At 62.8% G+C, this 21436-nt stretch overlaps 2 protein-coding genes across 3 annotated transcripts; both read left to right on the top strand.

The window, feature by feature from the left end:
* Positions 1–117: 117 nt before the first annotated feature.
* Positions 118–6516, top strand: ACY1 (aminoacylase 1). 2 transcript variants are annotated; one of them, XM_064432482.1, is made up of 15 exons: positions 118–202; positions 1934–2078; positions 2676–2740; positions 3284–3388; positions 3496–3590; positions 3768–3844; positions 4100–4189; positions 4405–4461; positions 4566–4639; positions 4737–4786; positions 4974–5118; positions 5199–5267; positions 5358–5437; positions 5706–5766; positions 5891–6516. In XM_064432482.1, exons 2-15 carry the CDS (start codon positions 1970–1972, stop codon positions 6053–6055), a joined length of 1242 nt encoding a protein of 413 aa, XP_064288552.1. In that variant the 5' UTR covers positions 118–202; positions 1934–1969; the 3' UTR covers positions 6056–6516. The 2 variants fall into 2 exon arrangements, with proteins under 2 accessions (XP_064288552.1, XP_064288551.1); XM_064432481.1 differs by having other exon boundaries at positions 125–202; positions 1946–2078.
* Positions 6517–6647: 131 nt separating this feature from the next.
* On the top strand, positions 6648–19483 carry SEMA3G (semaphorin 3G). The gene is made up of 16 exons (XM_064432479.1): positions 6648–7906; positions 11205–11365; positions 12397–12459; positions 13941–14060; positions 14662–14752; positions 14836–14952; positions 15173–15315; positions 15398–15512; positions 15595–15664; positions 15835–15979; positions 16233–16464; positions 16577–16668; positions 16927–16968; positions 17138–17363; positions 17599–17738; positions 17830–19483. Exons 1-16 carry the CDS (start codon positions 7819–7821, stop codon positions 18292–18294), a joined length of 2310 nt encoding a protein of 769 aa, XP_064288549.1. The 5' UTR covers positions 6648–7818; the 3' UTR covers positions 18295–19483.
* Positions 19484–21436: the final 1953 nt, after the last annotated feature.

Below are 21436 nucleotides of genomic sequence, written 5' to 3'. Positions count from 1 at the left end.
CGTGTGTCCCCGAGCGCCGCGGGGCTCCCCGAGCTCCAGCCCCATCTCCCCGCAGCCCGTGTGGGGCCGGGAGGCTGCCGTGTGCCCCCGGCGTGCCCTGCCCGGCTGCGCCCCCCGCTCCTCCCCGGCCCGCCCCGGCCCGCCTCCCGCCGCTGCTGCCGGGGCGGAGCGGGCCCGGCCGGGGAGCGGCGGCGGCGCTGAGGTAGGGCCGGGGCGGCGGGGGCCGGGCAGGGCCGGGCAGCCCGCGGGTGGGTGCCCCGGTGCCTTCGCCCCCCTCAAACCCGGGCCGAGGCACCCTGCACCCCCGCCCTTGCACCCCTCCTCTGCTGTCCTGCCTCCCTTGCCGCGCTGCTCTGCCTCTAGCCGTGGTGTCTGGCACCCTCTGCGCTCCCAGCCGCGCTCTCCAGCACCCTTCTGCCCCTCTGCCCGTGCTACGCCTGCACCCCAGTAACGCAGCTGCCGCAGCCCTAACCATGGTGTCCTGCCCGCCCCCTGCTTCACCCCGTACCCCCTGCTTCACCCTGTACCTCCTGCTTCACCCCGTACCTCCTGCTTCACCCCATACCCCCTGCTTCACCCCGTACCCCCTGCTTCACCCCGTACCCCCTGCTTCACCCTGTACCCCCTGCTTCACCCCATACCTCGCTGCTTCACCCCGTACCCCCCTGCTTCACCCTGTACCCCCCTGCTTCACCCCGTACCCCCTGCTTCACCCTGTACCCCCTGCTTCACCCCGTACCCCCTGCTTCACCCCGTACCCCCCCTGCTTCACCCCGTACCCCCTGCTTCACCCCGTACCCCCTGCTTCACCCTGTACCCCCTGCTTCACCCCGTACCCCCTGCTTCACCCTGTACCCCCTGCTTCACCCCGTACCCCCTGCTTCACCCTGTACCCCCCCTGCTTCACCCCGTACCCCTCTGCTTCACCCTGTACCCCCCTGCTTCACCCCGTGCCCCCTCCTTCACCCTGTACCCCCCTGCTTCACCCCGTACCCCCTGCTTCACCCCGTACCCCCTGCTTCACCCCGTACCCCCCTGGCCACGGTACCCCCGCACCCCACAGTGCCCCCTGCGCTGCCCTCGACCCTAACCCTCGTGTGCCTGCATCCCAGCTGCAGGACCTCTGTGGCCCCTGCCTGCACCCCAGCCATGGTCCCCCTGTACCCCACCTGTGCACCCCTAACCGCCGTACCCCTGCCCCTAACCACAGTCCCACTGCACCCCTCATATCCTCTCTGCACCCCCTGCTCCCATACCCCCGTGCACCCCTCCTGCTGAACCCCTAAGCACCCCACATCCTCCTGCTCCTCCAGCTTCCCTCAAACAGCTCCCACAGTAGCCTGTCACCCTAATGTGATCCCGCAGTACCTCTGTTCTCTCTCTCTCTGCACTCAATCCCCCTTCACCATTCCCATTTCCCTGCACCCCCAGAGCCTTTCCTTGCAGCTCTCCTGCACCCCCTAGCCAGGCAGTAGCCCCCTTTCCCCACCTGCACCCCCTTACACCAGCTTCCTTCCCTGCCTGCACCCCCCAGCATTCCCACAAACCTCTAACCCCTGGAAAATCCCAACTACCATGTCTCCCTACCCAACATATCCTTCTTCCCCTTTACCCTTCTTCATACTCCCCCACCTAGCTGTCCCCTTTCCTCCCAGCCAGCCCTTCCCTGGATTTCACCCCTTGCCTGGGCACCATAGCCTGTCCTGGCACTGTGTTTGGGGCAGGAACATGTGTTTTGGGGGAAGAATGACAGCACAGTGTGGGGGGCACACCCCATCCTGCCCTGTACCCAAGTGGGGGGATTTCTCCCGTGGTGGCAGTGTCCCAGGAGTCGCATGGGGGAGACCTTTGCCCCATCTCCCTCTGGTTTCTGTGACGACCAAGCAGGCGGGCGGACTTTGGAGGGGCTGGTGGGTGATTAACCATCTTGCAGCTCTTTCCCCAGAGCTTTGCAGCCCTGGTCCCAGACATGGCACCTGGGAAGCCTGGGAAGAGCACGGGGGCCTCAGAGAACCCCTCGGTTACGCTTTTCCGGGAGTACCTGAGGATTGACACTGTCCACCCTAAACCTGACTATGGTGAGGATGGGGGAAGGACGGGGAGCCATGTGGGGACTGGGTAATGCAGCTTTGCTGATCTTTGGACCCAGGTGCCCAAGTCCTGTGCTGGGGCTGTTTTGATCGTGGTGTTAAGGAGTGAACTCCTTTGTGCCTTATCTCTGCTGGTGCCTTTGGCTGGGGCAGGGACATCTCAAGTGCCCTCAGAGCTTCTGTTTGCTTCTTCTAGCCCCGTGCCCCTTGCTCCCCTTTCCGTGCTGCCTTGGGATGGGTGATCTCCTTCTGTGTAGATCTCCTTCTGTGAACATTTATGTCTTCCCAATAAAGTGCATTTTATTGGTGAGGAGCTCCCTAAACTCCACTGGAGAAACATTCCCCCTGAACTCACCCCCCTTCCATTTTTATTCTTTTCATATTTCCCTAGTCCTCACCCCAAAGGGATCATGATGAGCTGCTCCTGTCCCTGTTCATGGCCACTTCTTGTGTCCAGGACCTGCGGCACCTGTCCTTTTTTGTCACCTCTTTCCTTGGTCTGGGAATCCCACAGAGCCTTGGGGTCCCTGGGGGTTTGCAGTGAGAGACACCAGTGTAACCATGGGCATCCCCACTCTTCCCCAGATGCGGCTGTCCAGTTTCTGGAACGTGTCGGCACCGAGCTGGGCTTGGCCTGCCAAAAAGTGGAGGTGAGCAAGCCAAGAAGCAGCCTTCAGTCTGTCCACCCACCCATCCATCCCTCTATCCACCTGTTCTCGGGACCTTAGTGACCCAGATGTTCCTGTGCCTGCACCCAGAGCTAGGCAGGAGTGAATCCCCTGTGCCTGTAATGCTGTGCTGACCTGAGCCCTTCCTTAAGCCAGTGTTCCGGCTGCTCCCTGCTGACCTTTGCAGCTGCCTGTGCTATGATTAGCAGGGGACCTGGCAGCGTCACACTGCCTGGGGCCATCCTTCCTGCTGGGCCCTGGCTGTCCTGGGAGACTCCTGGGCACCAGGGGAAGATGCTGGGTTTGTCTTCCCTCCTCTGAATTTTCAGCCAGGTTTGGCACCTGCAGCCGGGTTCTGTCTGGCTGTGGGGGTCAGGCAGGCCTGCTCCTGCTGCCTGCCCTCTCCCAGTGGAGGAAGGGAGGTGGCAACCAGGAACTTTTCCCAAGCTGATGCTTTTTGGCTCCAGCTTGCTGGCCTTTCTGTCTCCATCCTGGACCCTGGTGACATCCTGCCTTGTCCCACAGGTGTGCCAGGGCCGTGTGGTGCTGATCCTGACGTGGCAGGGCACGAACCCCCGCCTGCGCTCCATCCTGCTCAACTCCCACACTGACGTTGTGCCTGTCTTCGAGGTGCTGGAACAGAGCCGGGGGTGGGAAGGGCATGGAGAGGAGGACAGGGTGGAGGGGAGCTGGTGCCTTCTGTGCCCTTCTGCCATCGTGGGTGCTGTTCCCTGCAGGAGCACTGGACCTACCCACCCTTCGAGGCAGTTAAAGACTCGCAAGGCAACATCTACGCCCGGGGTGCCCAGGATATGAAGTGCGTCTCCATCCAGTGAGTGGAGGGCTCTGCACCTGCTGGGTGAGCACGGTGCTGCTGGTGTCTGAGCGATGCAGGACAGGATGCCACTATCCCCAGGGTCTCTGGAGCCAGAGGTGCCACCTCTGCCCCGAGGTGGCTCAGAGCACACAAGCCCCTCTCCTCCACAATGACCGTAGCTTCCCTTGCCAGGTACCTTGAGGCCATCCGGAGGCTGAAGACAGAAGGGAAGTCTTTTGCCCGCACCATCCACCTCACCTTTGTGCCTGGTGAGTCCCCAGGCTGCCCCCCTGTCCCCTCTGAGGAGGTACAGAAGGGGCTGGCAGCTGGGTGGTGCTGTGGAGTCTCCCGTGGCAGCCAGGCACCACCCAGCCAGGCTCCCCAGACTCTGACCTCCCCTAGCTCAAGGCTGGAGAGGACATCAGGTGTGCTGGTGGCATCCAGGCTGGCATGGAAGGAGGACTAGGGGTGGTGGGCTGGGGGATGCCCCAGTTCCTTCTTCCATGCGAGGCTCTCGCCCACAGATGAGGAGGTGGGCGGACACAAGGGCATGGAGATGTTCGTGCAGCGCCCTGAGTTTAAAGCACTCAACGTGGGCTTTGCCATGGATGAGGGTGAGTATTGGTAGGGCTGGCACTGGGACGTGTCTCCTCTTGGCATCACTCCCCAGGCACCAGCACCCCACATGCTTCCAAGGACCCCCTTGGGGAATCCTTCCCCTGGGCAGTGGGGAGTGCCAATCTGGAGAAAAGTGCTGCTAGGACAGAGCAGAGGGGGCACATCATGGTACCTCCATGTCCCCCTGACCCTCTGTCTGTGCCCACCACAGGCCTGGCCAGCCCATCTGACACCTTCAGTGTCTTCTATGGTGAGAGGAGCCCATGGTGTGAGTATCTGTGTGTCCACTGCCCTGTCCTTGGGTCTCCTGGGTGCTGGGGCACTGGTGCTATGCCAGGCTTTCTGCTCAACCCTCTGCACCTACTGCTGCAGGGATAAAGGTGAAGTGTGTGGGTAGCCCCGGGCACGGGTCCCGCTTCATCAGCAACACGGCGGCTGAGAAGATGGTAAGAGAGGGGTACCCCTGTGCACCCCCATGCCCGCCCTGGGCTGCCAGGCCCTGCCCACAGGGCTGGTGCTCACCCACTGCCCTTCCCTCCTCAGCACAAAGTCATCAACTCCTTCCTGGCCTTCAGGGAGAGCGAGAAGCAGAGGTAGGAGACGGGCAGCAGCATGGCAGTGGCTTAGTTCAGTCCATGAAGGGGGCCTTTAGGTTCCCAAGCCAAGCTGTGATCTGGTGCTGCTGCCCTGTGCCTCAGTTTCCCCATTTTGGGTGACGGCAGGGTAGGGAAGCACTTCTCCCCAGGTGGCAGATAGTGAGTGTCCCTTGCATCCTCCAAGGCTCAAGTCCGACTCCAGCCTGACCCTAGGGGATGTCACCTCTCTCAACATGACCATGCTGGAGGGAGGAGTCTCCTTCAACGTGGTGCCCTCCGAGATGGCTGCCAGCTTTGACATCCGCATCCCACCCACCATGGACCTGAAGGTGGGCACCATGCCAGCCCCACCCAGGAGAGGACTGGGGTGAGGGTACCCTGCTCACACCCCTCTCTGGTCTCTGCCCAGGCCTTTGAGAAACAGGTGGCCACGTGGTGCCGTGACGCTGGGGAAGGTGTCACCTGTGAGTTCCACCAGGTGAGGGATCTCTGCCACCTGGCCTCCCCTGTCCCTCCCCTGCCAAATGCCACCCCTTCACCCCTTCATCCGCCCTCTTCCCTTTGTCAGAAATGCATGGACCAACACACCACCTCCACTGAGGAGTCGGACCCATGGTGGAAGGCCTTCAGTGGGGTCTGTAGGGACATGTAAGTAGTGTCCCTAGGAAGGGCAGGACCCTGGCAGGGACATCCTCTGGTGGAAGCCAGGTGGTCCCTGGGGGGTCTCTGAGGTTATGTCAGGGGTTGGGATGGGGATTTGCCATCAGCATCTCCCTGTTGCCCCCCAAAAGGGATGGGATTGAGTGTCCTGCAGGGCTAGAGATGTCCTGGCACAGTCTCTTTGCCCATGGGGTATGAGCAGGACAGGGACTCGGCTGGCTGTGTGTCCATGCTGACACAGAGTCTCTCTTGGCAGGAAGCTGCAGCTCAAGCTCGAGATCTTCCCGGCTGCCACCGACAGCCGCTACATCCGAGCGGTGAGTGTGATGCCAGCCTGCCACGGTGAGACCTGCAGCCCCAAGCAGGAGCTGTGTCCAGGTGAAAGGGGGCATGTGGTGCCTGTGCCAGCTGTGCCCTCACTCTGTGTCTCCCCATCTCCAGGCAGGACACCCTGCTATTGGCTTTTCACCCATGAACCGCACCCCGGTGCTGCTGCACGACCACAACGAGTTCCTGAACGAGCAAGTCTTCCTGCGGGGCATCGAGATCTACGCCCGCCTCCTGACTGCCCTGGCCTCAGTGCCCCCGCTGCCTGCCGAGGGCTGAGCGCCTGGCGAGGGGCAGGGAGTGCCAAGCAGAGAGACCCAAGGCTTGAAAAAGGGGGGCAGGGGCTGGGCACAGCAAATACCTGCTGCGGTGCTGGGGATGTAGATGGCATCATGCCTTGTTGGCTCTGTTCAGGGATGGCCTGATGGTGACACCTGTGGGGTTGTGTCCCCCTTGGTCAGGTGCCAGTAGAGCCTCATGCCCGGGTGCCTCCAGCCTTTCCTGGTGTTGCCAGTGCCTCCCCCTCTCCCTGTGCCATCTCTGGCTGCACTGGCTGGGTGGTGAGGGGCTGGCCTGTGCCCTACTCTGCCTCCCCATGCCTTGTCCTGCCTCCCTGCCCACTTGCTGGGGGAGCTGGGGCCAGTGCTGCTCACTCTCCCTATCAATAAATCTTGGTAAGCACAGCCTGGAGCAGGACAGTCTGTCTGTCTGTCCATGCTGGTGCTACCCACAGAGTCTCACTCTGGATTTCTGGTGCAGTGGAGTTTGCTGGGACGCATCTCCTGCCCCGGGCTCATTGCCTGCATGACAGCAGCACAGACAGGATCCTGCCCGGGCAGGCTGAGGGCCTCTGCTCCCCACCAGCCTCGGGGGACGGGTGCTGGGTTCATCCTGCTCCCCCTCCAGAGCCTCAGCTCAGGGCAGGCAGCGCGCGGGTCTGGGCAGGCGCCTCTGCTCACCTGCCAGAGCTGCCATCCTGCGCCTCCTCCTCGCCTGTTCCCAGCCCTGGGTGGCTCCCAGTGCCCCGGGCTGTGGGATCTGTCCCAGCCTTGTGGCTTCCTGGGGAAACCAAGGGCCCGCTGAGAGAATTGGGGTGGTTTTACACCGCTCAGGAGACTTCCAGAGCGGCTCCGTTACAAAAGGATGGGGTGAGCCAGGGCTCCCCAGCCTCCTGACCTCTGTTTTAATTAAGAAACCTTGGGGGGCTGGGGATAATGAGGGTGCCCTGTGCTGGGCTGGGAGAAGAGGTGAGGCTGGTGGTGATGAAGCACTGAGGGAGAAGCCACCAGCTCCTTCACTCCTTCCCCTCCATCCTGTGCAGGGGGAAGTCCAACATTTTTGGGTGCAGGACACACTTGCTGTGTGATGAGGCTCCCAGGGGAAGCTGGTGTGGATTCTCTGAGGTCTCGTACAACTACATCCCGTGACCCAGCACCTCTGGGGAGGATGGCAGGGGAGTGGTGTGGGTACCGTGGGGTCCTTGCTGGCCAGGATCCTTGCCCGGGGTGTTGGCACCTTTGCAAGCAGGCAGCGGTGCCTCCCCTGCCCTGTCGGTGTGCCAGGGCTACCTGTGGCACCCTATGCCCCTCCGACCCTACTCAGTCCCCTTCCCCAGCTGGCCTGCTGTCCCCAGCTTGCCTGGCACTGAGATGGGACCTGACAGCTGTGTGCCTGCTGGTGCTTGGAGATCACACCACGCTGAGCATCCTTCCCGGGGGGCAGGTCTGTATGCCCTGTCCTGCTCCTCCAGCAGTGCGAGGCTGGGGACCAGAGCTTCCCTGCCTCGCTCCCCATCCTCAGGGACGAGCCAGAGGTGCTGGCAGGGTCACAGCCGGGGAAGGGGACTGCAGCAGGGTCTAAAGCGTTGCTGGCAGGGGACACTTCGGGGTGTGCGGAGTCCTCAGGGTCCCCCGGGAGACGGGGCCGTCCCCCCGCGCATCCCCGCCGCCCAGGGCCGGGGCGGGCCGGGGCGGGCCGGGGGCGGTCGGATGCCGGCCCCATAAAAGCCCGGTGCCACGGCGGGCCGAGGGCGCGGCGGCGGGATGCGGGCGGCCGTGGCGGTGTCGCTGTCGCTGTGCTGGCTCTGGGCGGCGGGGCACAGCCTGCCCCGGCTCCGCCTGTCCTACCGCGGTGAGCCGGGCCGGGGCACCTGCTGCGGGAGCGGGGCTGTCCCCGAGGGGGGACCGCGGGGTGCGCCTCCGGGGCCGGGGGGGACCTGGGGAGCCCCAGTGCGGGGCTGCACCCAAGTGCGGGGTTTGGTGCGGGGCTTGGTGCGGGGTTTGATGTGGAGTCGATGCGGGGCTTGGTGCGGGGTTTGGTGCGGGTGGCGGGCGAATTGTGCTGCGGCTCGGGCCGGGGTTCCGCGGGTGGCTGCCCGGCACCCTCCGCTCCCCACGCGGGACGGAGGATCCCCGAGGAGGAGGAGGAGGAGAAGAGAGGGTGCCGGGGACACGGGATGTGCCGCCGGGCTCCGCGCCAGCCCCGCGCTTCCCACGGGGGATCGTCTCCCACGCGGCGTGCGGGGAAACTGAGGCACGGCGGTGCGCTGGCCCGGCACGCCTTGGCTCGAGCGTGCTGGGTGGGTGCTGCGGGGCTGGGTGGTCCCGGGCGGGGTGGGGGCTCAGCACCCTGCCCTCGGCTGAGTGGGGGTCCCCGGGCTGCACCCCCCGGGCCCGCCGTGCTGGGGTGCGGTGCTGCGGTGCCGGGGCCCCTCGGGGGTGCGGGGGCCGTGCTTGGTTTTAATTAAAACTCTCCCTGTGATCCTGCTCTGGCTCGCCGCATCCCCCGCTCTGCCAGCCTAATCCATGGGCTGCTCCAGCCAAACCTGACAGAGCCTGGGGCGCCCCAATCTCCTCCCGGCCTCAAAGCAATGAACCTGCTCTAAAAAACTCAACAGAAAATCAATTGCATAATGTACATCTTCCCCCTTCCTTCCCAGAAGGGAGAAATACCTGGGCAGGGCAAGTCTGCTCCTCTGCTGCCTGGCACAGGGGTTCCCGGGTTTGCCTGCATCCCGTGCTCTGTCCTGGGGCACAGCAGTGACCCCAGGGGCTGTCTCTGTTGGACGGGAAACTGAGGCACGCGGTGCCCCCATCCCTCATCTGGGAGCCCGGGGTGGCTCATGGCTCTGCCCGGGATGTGACCCGGTGTCCTCAGGTTGGCCTTGGCAGCAGGTGAGGAGATCTGGGGTCTCAGCAGGGGTGAATCCTGGGGCTCAGTGTCTGGCTCAGTGTCTGATCCACTCCAGCACAAAGTCCAGCCGTGCAGGGCCGTTTCCCAGGTGCAGGGAGCTGCCCGGGGCGGGGTGGAAGCTCCTCAGCCTCCCACGGGGAGTGAGCCACCTTTGGAAGCTTCTTTTTTTTCTTTTCTTTTCTTTTTTTTTTTTCTTAAGCTGATTATTCCATTCGTCTTCCAAATTGGAAACAGCAACTGAAATTTCCCATGAAACAAATTCTGCCACCGCCTTCTCCCTGGGGGAAGAAAAAAAAAAAAATTTCAATTAAAGACATTAGAGTCTCTGAAATGAAAACCGTGGTGAGCTGAGGCTTTTTGTGCAGAGCTGCTCGACCCGGGCTCTGCGTGGCTGCTGGCTCTGGCTGTGAAGTGACTTTGTGGGGTGACAGGGACAGGCACTGTGCTGTGGGTGCAGTGATGGCACCCAGCTCTCCCTCACACTTCCAGCCACTCTTTTCCTTTTGTTCCGAATTCCAGCCGTGGCTCCTGTGAGAGGGGAAAGAGCATTTTGCTGTTGTGAGGACCAGAAGCACTGCCCTGTGCTCTTTGAGGGACCCCCACCCGGGGGCCAGCGTGTCCCAGGGAGGGATGGGGCATGGCAAAGGGCTGTTCCCTGGGGAGCTGCAGAGGAAGGCGCCCCCGAGGCGCAGGAGGAATTCTCCAGGTCTGGGGGAGAAGGGAAAGCCTTGCCTGAAACAATAAAAGGAGCCTGCCGACTTTGCCAGTGTTGTTTGGAGCTGGGAAAATATTATTGCTGGGCAAGAATAGAAGGAGACGACAGCGCTTTCCTGGGCGGGACCCGGCCGTGAGGGAGCACACAGGGAGGAGGGTGCCAGACTGGGTGGAGGGACCACCACTGCCTGGGGCAGCTCTGCTTGCAAGCACAGGGGTCTTCCCAATAAGGATGGAGCTTCTGGGGCTGCACCCCTGTGCCACTGGCATTGCCAGCTGGGGCACTGGGGCTGCCCTTGAGCAGGGATAGCGTGTGTGTGGTGGGGGGAAGGTGTCTCTTGTCCCCTGCTGGGGATGGACCTTGCCTCCCTTGCAGGGCCTAGAAGTGGCATTTCCCACCAGAATGGGGCATTATGTCGCCGGCCACCTCCTTGCTGGAAGTGACAAATGTCCCCCCAGCAACAGCAGGACTTGGTAGCCCAGTGTCCTGACCTGTGATGACTGGATTTGTCCCAGCACCACCTCCCCTCTTCTGGGGACATGAGTGGGAGATGGTCAGGCTGGCTTTTTCCCTAGGGTCAGCAGCAGTGGCTGGCAGTCTTCCGGGCTGGAGGGTGTTTGGGGACAGAGCTGTGCTCATCAATGGCGCTTTGTCCTCCTCCTTCCCTGTCTGGCAGGCACAGTGGCCTTGCTGGGGTCGGGATGGGTTCTCAGAGCCCTGTGAAGCTGAGCCATTCCCTCTGGCCCTTTCTCTCTGGCAGCTGTGGCAGCTCTGTGGGCACCACTGTGCTGGCTTGATGACCCTGTAAGTAATTTCCACTGGAAACCAGTCGAGCCACTGCCCCCGTGTTGTCGTCACTGTGAGGGTCCCCTTGGTGTGAGATTCAGGCTTGGACTTGCTCTGGGGGCTTTGGCTGTCAGACCCTGTTGTTTGGGATGTGGTGTCCATCCCAGGGATGCAGCCATCCATCCCTGGGATACCCCGTGCTGGTGCCTCTCCCCAGGTGCCCTGTCTGTGCCATGGAGGAAGCCACCCTGTCAGTGAGTTCTGGTGGCAGCAGCGGGCTCTGTGTGGCAGTTTCCCCATGGCATTGGCTGGGTGCCTGCTATTGTGTCCTTGGCTGGCACCCAGCAGGGACAGGACCTGCTTTGCACCCACCCTGTGTCCGGTCTCACCAATCCCAGCCTGGGGCTGATGGCACAGCCCAGCTTGCTGTGGCACGGCCACAGGAGGAGTCTGGGGTGCTTCAGCCAAACCTTGCTGGGGGTGGCACCTTTCCTGGGACCCTGCTGCTGATTGTTGGCTCTGCAGCTTTGTCTTGGCTGGCAGGTGAACAGCAGCCCGGGCAGGTTGAGGCTGGATGTCCATGCCCAGGAGGGGATGGAGACATGCTGCAGTCTGGGGTGGCTGTGAGCAGCTCTGCTGACTCCAGCACAACTCCACGACACTCAGAAACAGCAGCTCAGAGGAACCCTTGGGGCTGGGATGGCTTCTGCTGATGCTTTCATCTCTTCCTGGCAGAGCTTTTAGGCACCAACCGCTCCGTGCCCTTCTTCGGCCACCGCGGCTTCCTGGGCTTCCGCTCCCTCTACCTGGACGAGTACCGCGACCGGCTCTTCATCGGGGGCAAGGATGTGCTCTACTCCCTGCTCCTGGACGGGGCCAGCGCAGATGCCAAGGAGGTGAGCTGGGTGCTGCTGAGCACCCTGGGCTGTCTGTGCCCACCCTGGCCCCCTGTGGACCTGTTGGTGTCCAGCTGAGCCGGGCAAAGTCGCTCTGCAACAAGACCTGCCCTGGGGATGGCCACATCTCAAGTGCCTCAAAATTATTCCATAAACTAGTGCTTGGCAAGGGCAGGCTGGAGGGAAATTAGCTGGCAATTAGTCATGATCATCAGCCTAGGAGACTGGTGGTGCAGCTCACCAGTGATTCCTGGGCACTGAGCATTATTTTGGACCCCACTCTTCTAAAAAATTGCCATTGGGAGATCAACTGATGCCCATCCCTATCTGGGCATCCCCTTCACAGGCCACATATTTGGCTGAAAGCCTGCGGAGACAAGGAGCTAAAGGGATCCATCACTGCAAGAAGTTGTGCCAGGGTTCAGCTGGCAAAACCCCCAAATCTCTCCTGGCTCCTTGGTGGGAGAGGTGACGGACTGGAATGATGCTGCTGGATGGTGGCTCCCCTCCACTTCCACCCTCTCCTCTTTGACTTTTTGTTTTTCAAACATGGCTCTGGGCTGTTTCTAGCTGAAGAAAGAGGAGGAGGAAATGAAGTGCCCCTCAGTGAGCTGGGTCACTGTGGTGGGGTCAAGGGCTTGTGTACCCAAGCTGCCCTCGGTCCAAGAGCTGCTGAAGGCTGTGGGGGACATGGACTCCATCACTCCTGCTGTCCCCTGGGCACCCTTTCCCCAGGCCACCCACAAGCCCACCCCCTTCCAGGCCAGCTCCAGCCATTCCCAGCATGACCACCCAAATCCAGCCCGGTTGTGGGCTGTGACTGCCAGGATGCATCTCCCCTGGAAGAATGGTCCTGCTTGGGGGTGTGGGGTGGAGTCCTGGGCTGGGTGGGCTCCAGGGAGCTGTGGTCCCTCTCTCTGTCCCTCTGTCTGTCCCTCTCTCTATCTGCTTGCCACTGGCAGCCTGGGGATGTGGATTTGCATGGCTGGGTGCCTGCAGTCCCCTGCTCCAACAGACCCTTTGTGTTCCAGATCTATTGGCCGCCCCGCCCTGGGCAGACGGAGGAGTGTTTTCAGAAGGGGAAGGACCCAGGGGTGAGTCTCTCCCCATGTGTGCTCTGCTGTGAGCTGGGGGTGCCAGATGGGTCCCCTTGTGCCAGATGGTTCCCCCCATGTTGGGGCTGTGCCATGTCACCTGCCAGGGATGGCCCTGGGGCTCAGGGGCCAGTTAATCCTGGTTCAAGAGGGAAACTGAGGCAGGGAGTCTGTGGCCACTCCTGGCCATGCAAGAGGCTTGCTCCAGGCTCTGGAAATCCTGTCTTAGTTGCTGCTCAGCCCTGTGGCCACGGTGGCCAGTGTGTCCCAATGTGGCTGCAGGAGCAGGCAGGGATAGCTGGGCTCTGGGATGGACCCAAACCCCCATGCTGTGCTCCAGACCTCAGCAACACTGCCTGGCCCATCCTGGCTGTCCCCGATGGTGGGAAATCTGTAACTGGCTCAGGTTTGGTGACCTTGTTCCCTAAACCTTACCCCTCTTTGCATCCCCCTCCCCGATATGAAACAGGACTGTGGCGGGGAGAAAGTCCCCAAGGCTCCCCTGGCCCAGACAAATTGCTCCCAGGAGTCCCTGTTCTGCTCTCTGTGTTTGTTTTACCAGCTCTCACCGACAGATCCAAGCCAGGGCAGGCTCAACTTTTTGTTTTCCTTGAACGTATATTTTTTTTTCACTTGCTATTTTAGAGGCTCTTTGCAAAGGGAAAATAAACAGCAGGAGGCTGGGAACCCCCGGGGCGGCTCGGCAGCGGTGTTCCCAGCAGATGAGGGGCCTCCATCCCGCTGTGCCGGGGACAATGGAGGGCAGGCAGGGCCGGGCTGGCCAGGGGGAGCTGCCAAGCTAATGGTGGAGAAGGATGGGAGCCCTTTTCCAGTGGGAACTGCCAGGAGAAAATGCACAAAGTCAGAGGTGGCAGGTCTCCAGCCCTGGGAATGTCATTGCTGCCTCAGAGAAGGGGACAATTCCAGACGGCAGCGACCAGGGCTGTTCTGGAGGCAGCCCAGGATGCCTGTGGGTCTCTGTCTCTGTCTCCACTGTTTCCTCCTTTTGTTTCATCCCTGGCGTAAGCAGGAACATGATGGGAAGGATGTCCCTGCATCTGGTCACGTCCTGGGCGCCAGGGCTTGGGGCAGGGTTTGCAGCTTGCAGGGCAGGTGACATTGCTCCCCTGGCCAGCGTGGACTGTGCCACAGGGTGAGTGCACAGGTGCCTGTGGGGAGGAGATGCCCAGGTGGCAGCTGGATCCTGTGTGGCTCCCCTGGGATGCTCTTGGCAGCAGGAGGAGCAGTAAGAAGCCCTGTTGTTTTGCAGTGGGCTGGGGCCCACCCAGATGAAGTCCATACAAGCCCTGTCAGTGGGCACAAGTGCCACCCCAGATCCCTGGCACCAGGCTGGAGGCTGGGAGCCTGGGCAGAGCCCAGGGAGCCAGGGCTGGGGCTCACCCACTGTGGCAGGGCAGGGAGCTGCGGGGGGCAAAGCACCAACACCCAGTGACTCTTCCTCCCCCCTGCTGTCCCCCCAGACTGACTGTGCCAACTATGTCCGTGTGCTGCATCCCTACAACCGGACACACCTGCTGGCCTGCGGGACAGGCGCCTTCCACCCCATGTGCACCTTCATCTACGTGGGGCACCGTGGTGAGGTAGGGCAGCATCCCTGGCAGGACACCCTGGAATGCAGGTCCCCATTGCCTGCCTCTCCCCTGAGGGGCCTTGGGACTGCATGGGGATGCTGGATGTGCAGTTTGCTCTAGCCTGAATGCTGGTGGCGGGGAGTGTCAGGGACCAGCTCCCTGTTGTCCCTTTGTCCTTCTGCTAGCCCCCTGTCCAGCTTTCCCACCTGTCTGGCCTGGGATCCCCTATATAGATATGTCCCCAGGGGCTGGTGTCCTGCCAGGGGCTGAGGTGGGAGTGGCATTTTCTTCTCTCCAGCTCACTGCTCATAAATCAAGTTGGCTGGGGTGGAATGGCAGGACACCCCTCAGAGCCCTCCCCACAGCCTGGCCCTCTGGCAGCAGGAGCCCTGTCTGTACCATGATGACTCTGACCAGGCAAGCAAGGGGCTGGCGCTCCCCTTCAGCTGCCGTGCACCCTCACGGGATCAGCCTTGCCTCAAAAAGCGTGGATCCTGCTTCCAGATGGTCCTCTGGGTGCACTGAGTGAGGTGCAAGTTGGGCAGGGACCAGAGCTGGCCCCTGCACGGCCGGGCACAGCCAGGGCTGACCTGCCTGCTCCCCTCCCCAGCACACCTTCAGCCTGGACGCTGCCAGCGTGGAGAGCGGCCGGGGCAGGTGCCCGCATGAGCCCAGCCGCGCTTTCGCCAGCACCCTCATCGGTGGGTTGTGTTTCTCAGGACCTGGGAGCCCTGGGCTGTGTGCCAGGGATGGTCCCCGTGCCAGCCAGCTGGGTGTTTTGCAGGTGGGGAGCTGTACGCCGGCCTCACGGCGGATTTCCTGGGACGCGATCCCGGTGTTTTCCGCAGCATGGGGACCCGCTCCGCCCTGCGCACCGAGGTGGACCAGCGCCTGCTCCACGGTGACAACCTCCCTCTGCCCCTCCATTCCCCCAGCAGGGCTAATGCCAGGGACCACAGCATCTGTGGCCATGGTGCACATCCCCCATGCCAGCTAAGAGCAGGGAAAGGCGCCAGGGCAGCAACTCTGGGGGTGCTCCTGGCTGGCATCCAGCCCCAGCATGGACTGGGGGTGGTGGCTGTGCCATGTCCCCACCTGACATGACCGGCTCTTGCTTGCAGATCCCAAATTTGTGGCAGCCCACTTGATCCCAGACAACGATGACCGGGACAATGACAAAGCCTATTTCTTCTTCACGGAGAAGGTGGTGGAGGCAGACAGCAAGGAGCACGCCATTGTCAGCCGGGTGGGGCGTGTCTGCGTGGTAAGATGCTGGTGGGGACCGTGGGGGACAGCGGTGCACCAAGTCACAGCACAAGTCACCCTGATACTCCCTGTCCCTGCAGAATGATGCTGGTGGCCAGAGGGTGCTGGTCAACAAGTGGAGTACCTTCAACAAGGCCCGGCTGGTGTGCTCAGTGCCCGGCCCTGGTGGCATCGACACCTACTTTGATGAGCTGGGTAAGGTGTGCTTGGAGCTGTATCTCACTGGGGCTAGTCACTTAGTTGGATTTCAGGAAAAAAAACATTCTTTCATTTCCAGAGGATGTCTTCTTGCTGAGGACGAAGGATGGGAAGAGCCCGGAGATCTATGCCCTTTTCAGCACTGTCAGGTGGGTGGTCCAGCTCCAGCTCTGGGGACATCCACAGCTGCCCAGGACCTGCCCTGTCACTGTCACTGTCACCAAGGGTTGCTGGCTGCTCCCCTGGTCTTTTGGGGATGTCAGTGCTGCCAGCAGTGCCAAGCATGGCTCTGCTCAACCCGCTCTCCATCCCGTTTCAGCCACGTTTTCCGGGGCTCTGCTGTCTGTGTGTACCGCATGGCCGACGTCCGGGAGGTGTTCAACGGGCCCTTTGCCCACCGAGAGAGCCCCCATCACCAGTGGGCTGCCTACGAGGGCAGGGTGCCCTACCCGCGCCCGGGCGTGGTGAGTGACTCCCTGCAGCTCCAGGTCCCCTCCCCTGCTCCAGCTGCTCTTCTGGGGTGGAGATGGAGCCTCCCCCATCTTCTCACCTGCTGGAGAGGTCAGCTGGTGCTTTGCCAAGGTCTGGCAAAGGGGTGGAAAAGATGGATGCCAAACTGGAAGGCAGAGAGGAACCCGAGACATCTCTGAGGGGTGATGGAAGGAGTGATGGGTGTTGGGGTGGCTGTGCTGAGCTAGTCCCCTCTTGTCCCTGCAGTGTCCCAGCAAGACCACCAACCAGCCCCGGCGGCAGTATGGCACCACCAAGGACTTCCCCGACGAGGTGCTGCACTTTGCCCGCGCTCACCCCCTCATGTACAGGCCCGTGCAGCCCCGGCACCACCGGCCCCTCCTCGTGAAGACCGACCTGCCCCACCGGCTGCGCCAGCTCGTGGTGGACAGGGTGGAGGCCGAGGATGGGCACCACGACGTCCTCTTCCTCGGCTCAGGTGAGCAGCAGGAGCAGAGGGCAGGAAGGAGCCGCAGAGCTGGGGGTCCCGGTGGGCACCCCTGGGCTGTGGGATGCAGGGTGCTCACACCTCCATCCTCCTCGACCCCCAGATGCTGGCTCGGTGCTGAAGGTGGTGGTCATGCAGAAGACGAGCCCAGCCGTGACTGAAGAAGTCATCCTGGAGGACCTGCAGGTTTTTAAGGTGACTGCCCCACTTGCAAGGGAGGGGGCAGTGGGGTGGGCTCAGGCTGGGGACACATGTGGGGATGGAGGGTCAGGGCTGTCCCTGCATTGTTGGTCACTGGAAGGTCTCAGGGTTGTGAGGGCAGAGGGTGGCTGGGGGTATTTTCACCCTCCCAAAACATTGCTGATGCTCTGCCAAGCCCTGGTAGCTCTGAATGAGCCTGGCTGTCTGTGGTGAGGATCATGCCAGCCTGATGTCCACTCCCCTCCCCTGCAGATGCCTGTGCCCATCACCCAGATGGAGATCTCTGTCAAGCGTGTGAGTACAGACACAGCTCGGCCACGGGGCTGGGGACTGGGCAGGTGTCCAGCTGTGTCACCAGCCTCCTAAAGCCATGTGATGTGTGCCCTGGGGTGTCCTGGCTGGGCCCCCGGGCACCAAGCCCATGGGGGATGCCAACACCATCACCTTGGTGCTGTTCCCCCAGCAAACGCTCTACGTGGGCTCCAGCCTAGGGGTGGCCCAGGTACGGCTGCACCAGTGCGAGTCCTACGGCACTGCCTGTGCCGAGTGCTGCCTGGCCAGGGATCCCTACTGCGCCTGGGATGGCACTGCCTGCACCCACTCCCAGCCCTCCGGCAAGCGCCGCCACCGCCGCCAGGACGCCCACCACGGCAACCCTGCACACCAGTGTCTGGACCAGAACCTGACCGGTGAGACACGGGGCTGAGGGGCTCCTGCAAGTGCCCCAAGGTGGCCTGACACGCACAGCCCTAGCACACAGAGGGGCTTGTGGCCATTCCATATGGGCACCCTCATAGACCAGGGCGTGCCCCAAGGGAAGGTGGGTGCTGCTGGGGCTGGGGCTGGGAGAGAAGGGGCTGGCACCTGGGCAGGTGGCAGCCTGGCTCTGCCCTCCCTGCGATCCCGTGCCTTTGTTTGCCCCAGTGGACGATTTTGAGAGCGTTGAGGAGAAGGTGCTTTACGGGGCAGAGGACAACAGCACCTTCCTGGAGTGCGCGCCCCGCTCCCCGCAGGCCAGCGTGCAGTGGTTCGTGCAGAGGCCGCCCGACGAGCAGCGCGATGAGGTGAGGCTCCCCTGCACCTGCTCCCCTTGTGGGGACCTGGGAGGGCCGCGGGGCCAGACCTGCACCCTCCCGACCCCGCGCTGGCCCCCAGGTGAAGACGGACGAGCGGATCCTGCAGACGGAGCACGGGCTGCTGTTCCGCAAGCTGCACCGGCGCGATGCCGGCATCTACTACTGCAAAACGCTGGAGCACGGCTTCACCCAGACCGTGGCCAAGACCGCCCTGCAGGTGATTCCCAGCGAGCAGCTGGCACACGCCTTGCCCCGGGGACGAGGGGACGAGCTGCCACAGCTGCTCTGCCCCGAGCCCCGGCTGGTGCCACAGGCTCCCAAAACCTGGTTCAAGGACATCATGCACCTCGTCAGCTCCCAAAGCCCGCGGCGGGTGGAGGAGTACTGTGCCCGCCTCTGGTGCAGCAGCCGCCCTCACCACCGCAAGGGCAAACTGGCCCAGGCCAAGCTGGTCCTGGCTGGTGTGGATGTGGCCAGGAAGGGACGGACGGCCAAAGGCCACAGCGAGAGGAACCGTGTGCCCCGGCACGCACCGGCCGCTTAGGGAGGGCAGGGTGACGAGCGGGGCAGCCGTGGGCAGGAGCCAGCTCCCTGTGCTGCTGGTGGCCCCGGGGGCCTCTTCACCTGGTGGGTGGCTTGCAGTGCTGCCAGCCCGCTCCCCCTGGCCGGAGTGGATGGGCAGGTCCCTGTCACGCTCAGTGGCTGCAGGGTCACCTCACAGACAGGCGGTGAGGTGGGACACGCTGGCCCCCCTTGCTCTTGCAGGTGATGTAGCAGGTGGGGGCTGTAATCTCTGGGTGGGCTGGGGCACAGTGGCATGGTGCCACACAGGCCATGCTGTCACCCAGATGCTGCCTGGATCCCTCTGTCAATGCTGGGGCCATGTGTGGTGCCATGGGGAGCGGTTGATGGCTCCAGGCTCTTTCCACACCAGCACAGTGCCTGGGGATGATGATGCCTGCTGGTATGGTGGAAAGCCAGCATCATCCCAAAAAGCCTCTGTGTGCAGGAGGAGCTGTCACCTGCTGTGCCTGGGGCGCTGGAGCTGTGCTGTGCCACCCAGGGTGTTTCCTGGGGACAGGGCTCCTTCCTGCCTTCCCTTGGCTCTGGGACACACTCAGCACTGCCAGCTGTTCCTGGGTGCAGCTCCCCACCTTCCCTCTGTGCCCCACAGCCACGGTTTTAGGGCTGGACAGGGCTGGGGAGAAAACAAACGCCTGTGGGCAGGTTAGACCAGTTCCTGGGTAAACACTGGGAGAGGCACTCATGCCACCACTGTCACTGTGCCCAGCTGGGAACAGGGACAGGCAGAAGGCAGCCCCAGCAGAGCCTGGGGAGCTGCACCACACCTGGGGTGGTTTCTGCTGGCTGGTGGCCCTGCAGGGCTGGGTGGGACACGGCTGGTTTGGGTGGGCTCCTGCTGCTGGCGGAGCTAACCCAGCACCCAGGGCCTCCCCCGAACCCAGGGCTTGGGGGTAGGTGCATGGAGGGCACCTCCAGGCTGCCAGCAAGGTGCTCCTTGCTTTCCTCAGCCCCCATGAGCTCACTCACTCAGGCCGGGGTGATAAAGATCTGCCCCTTCCTGAGGCAGGGCAGCCCCACACAATGGTGTGAACCACGGCCCCGCCGGGACGGGCATTGTTCAGAGCCGGAGGAACGGGAAAGACAAATAATAATAATAATAATAATAATTAAAGGGCCCTAAATAGCTCACACAAAGCCAGGTTGTGATATCATCTCTGCTCCCCGTGTGTTTGTGCTGCAGCAGCAGCTCCCTGGGAGCAGAGTCCCTCGGCAGCACTGCCCCATCCCAGGAGACTGGGGGTCCTGGCCCTCTTCTCCAGCTTCTCCTGCTGCCTGTCCCACCCCTCCTGCAACCTCCGTGTGCCTCCTGGGATGGGAGAGCTGTGTGGGGCTGGCAGGCTGGGACATTTTCTGCAGGGAGGGGAGTGGTGCGGGTAGCGCTGATTTGTGGGGCCAGACGGGAGCCAAGCACGTGGATGTGGATAATTGCAGGCCTGGGGGGCACAGCTGAACAACAGCCAGCAAGCAGATACAAGGAGGGCCCTGGGTGAAAAGCCAGAAATGAGACAGGAGTCTGATTCCCCAGGGCCTGGGTTACAGAGCTCTGCAGTGCCTGCCCTGACCCGTGCACCCCTCTGCCCCGAATGACCCCTGTGCCCCAGAGCAGGGCCTGGGCTGCCACGGTGGGGGAGGCTGCAAGAGGGGCCTGAGGGCTCTGCTGCCTTTGGGACCTGCCCTGAGGTGAACTGTGACACGCTGGAGGTGGCACCAGGGCCAGCAATGCTTCAAACTGAGCAGGAACAGACACCAGGGGCAAACAGTCCCCTAAATAGTCCCCCCTTTTGGGGTACTTTGTCCCTGCTCCCAGTACATCTCTGGGGTAGCTGAGCCTGGTCGTCTTGGGTGGATTTACCACTAAGGCTGGAGCAAGAAAGATTTAGTCAGGGCTGCTCAGAGCATTCTGCAGGCTTCCAGCCTCGTCTCTGGTGATCACCAGGGAGCTGAGGCAGCCTGTGTGCCTAGAAACGTCCAGGGGCTGAGCAGCCATGAACACACACACATGCACCTGGGGGTGGAAGGAGACAGCACCCGGGGCAGATCCAGCTCCATGGGCAGGACCAGCACCCGGGGCAGATCCAGCTCCATGGGCAGGACCAGCACCCGGGGCAGATCCAGCTCCATGGGCAGATCCAGCTCCCCGGGCAGATCCAGCTCCATGGGCAGCTCCAGTTCCAAGGGCAGATCCAGCACCCGGGGCAGGTCCAGCTCCCTGGGCAGATCCAGCTCCAAGGGCAGATCCAGCACCCGGGGCAGGTCCAGCTCCCTGGGCAGATCCAGCACCCGGGCAGGTGCAGCTCCTGCAGCCCGGTTTCTGCGGGGGGAGCGGGTCCTACCCGGGCCTGGCACGGTCCCAGGCGGGCGGGGGTGCGGCGCGGGGCCGGGCCGGGCGTGGGAACGGCCGCAGAACAAAGCCCTCCCGCTGTATCCCGCTGTATCCCGCTTCCTGGGGAAGAGCGGCCAGGGGCGCACGCTCGCCAGCCTCCCTGGGGGAGCTGCTGGCCGGGTCAGGCCGGCCCCGGCCCCGGCACCGCCCTCACACCTCGGCACGCAGCCACAGAGCCCACCGGGCTGGAAGAGAGCCCCGAGTCCGACACCACCGAGTCACCCGCTCGGGAGGAGAGGCTGGGCAGTACAGCCCTCATCATCGGGGCAGCCCAGGCTGAGCCTGACTGAGCCCCGTCATCATCATCGTCATCATCACCGTCATGATGCCCGAAGAGCCCCGCAGACAAACCCACCAACCCCACGCAGCAGGCAGCCGCAGCCCGTTACTGTTTTGCTGTTTCTCTCCCCCTGCACCTTTCCAGAGCCCGCTGTGAGCTCCAGGCTCGGGGCCCGTCCTGCACCTCCTGGGGGCTGCAGCCCAGCGCTGCTGCGGGGTGCCACAGCCGCGGGTGGCCCCTGAGGCACAGGGAGAACACAGCAAGCACCGAGTGCCGCGGTGTCTGGGGAATTGCAGGAGTAAAGCTGGCGAGCACGGGCTGAATTCCCCGGAGAACAAAGGGAAGCAGCAGCACACAGTGAGGAGAGGGAGAGAAGAGAGGCTGGAGGTCAGTCACCAGAAAACACAGACATGTGACAAACCCCACTGCTTTGGAGGC

This window comes from Passer domesticus, chromosome 9 (genome assembly GCF_036417665.1).
Source record: "Passer domesticus isolate bPasDom1 chromosome 9, bPasDom1.hap1, whole genome shotgun sequence".
NCBI classification, from domain to species: domain Eukaryota; kingdom Metazoa; phylum Chordata; class Aves; order Passeriformes; family Passeridae; genus Passer; species Passer domesticus.
This window is presented reverse-complemented; position numbering and strand designations above follow the sequence as displayed.

Coding starts and splice junctions, on each gene's coding strand:
- ACY1 (XM_064432482.1), top strand. CDS start 1,970: ATGGCACCTGGGAAGCCTGGGAAGAGCACGGGGGCCTCAGAGAACCCC. Junction 3,591..3,767: donor ATGAAGTGCGTCTCCATCCA/GTGAGTGGAGGG, acceptor TTCCCTTGCCAG/GTACCTTGAGGCCATCCGGA. Junction 4,640..4,736: donor ACACGGCGGCTGAGAAGATG/GTAAGAGAGGGG, acceptor TTCCCTCCTCAG/CACAAAGTCATCAACTCCTT.
- SEMA3G (XM_064432479.1), top strand. CDS start 7,819: ATGCGGGCGGCCGTGGCGGTGTCGCTGTCGCTGTGCTGGCTCTGGGCG. Junction 15,316..15,397: donor GGGTGGGGCGTGTCTGCGTG/GTAAGATGCTGG, acceptor CTGTCCCTGCAG/AATGATGCTGGTGGCCAGAG. Junction 16,669..16,926: donor AGGACCTGCAGGTTTTTAAG/GTGACTGCCCCA, acceptor CCTCCCCTGCAG/ATGCCTGTGCCCATCACCCA.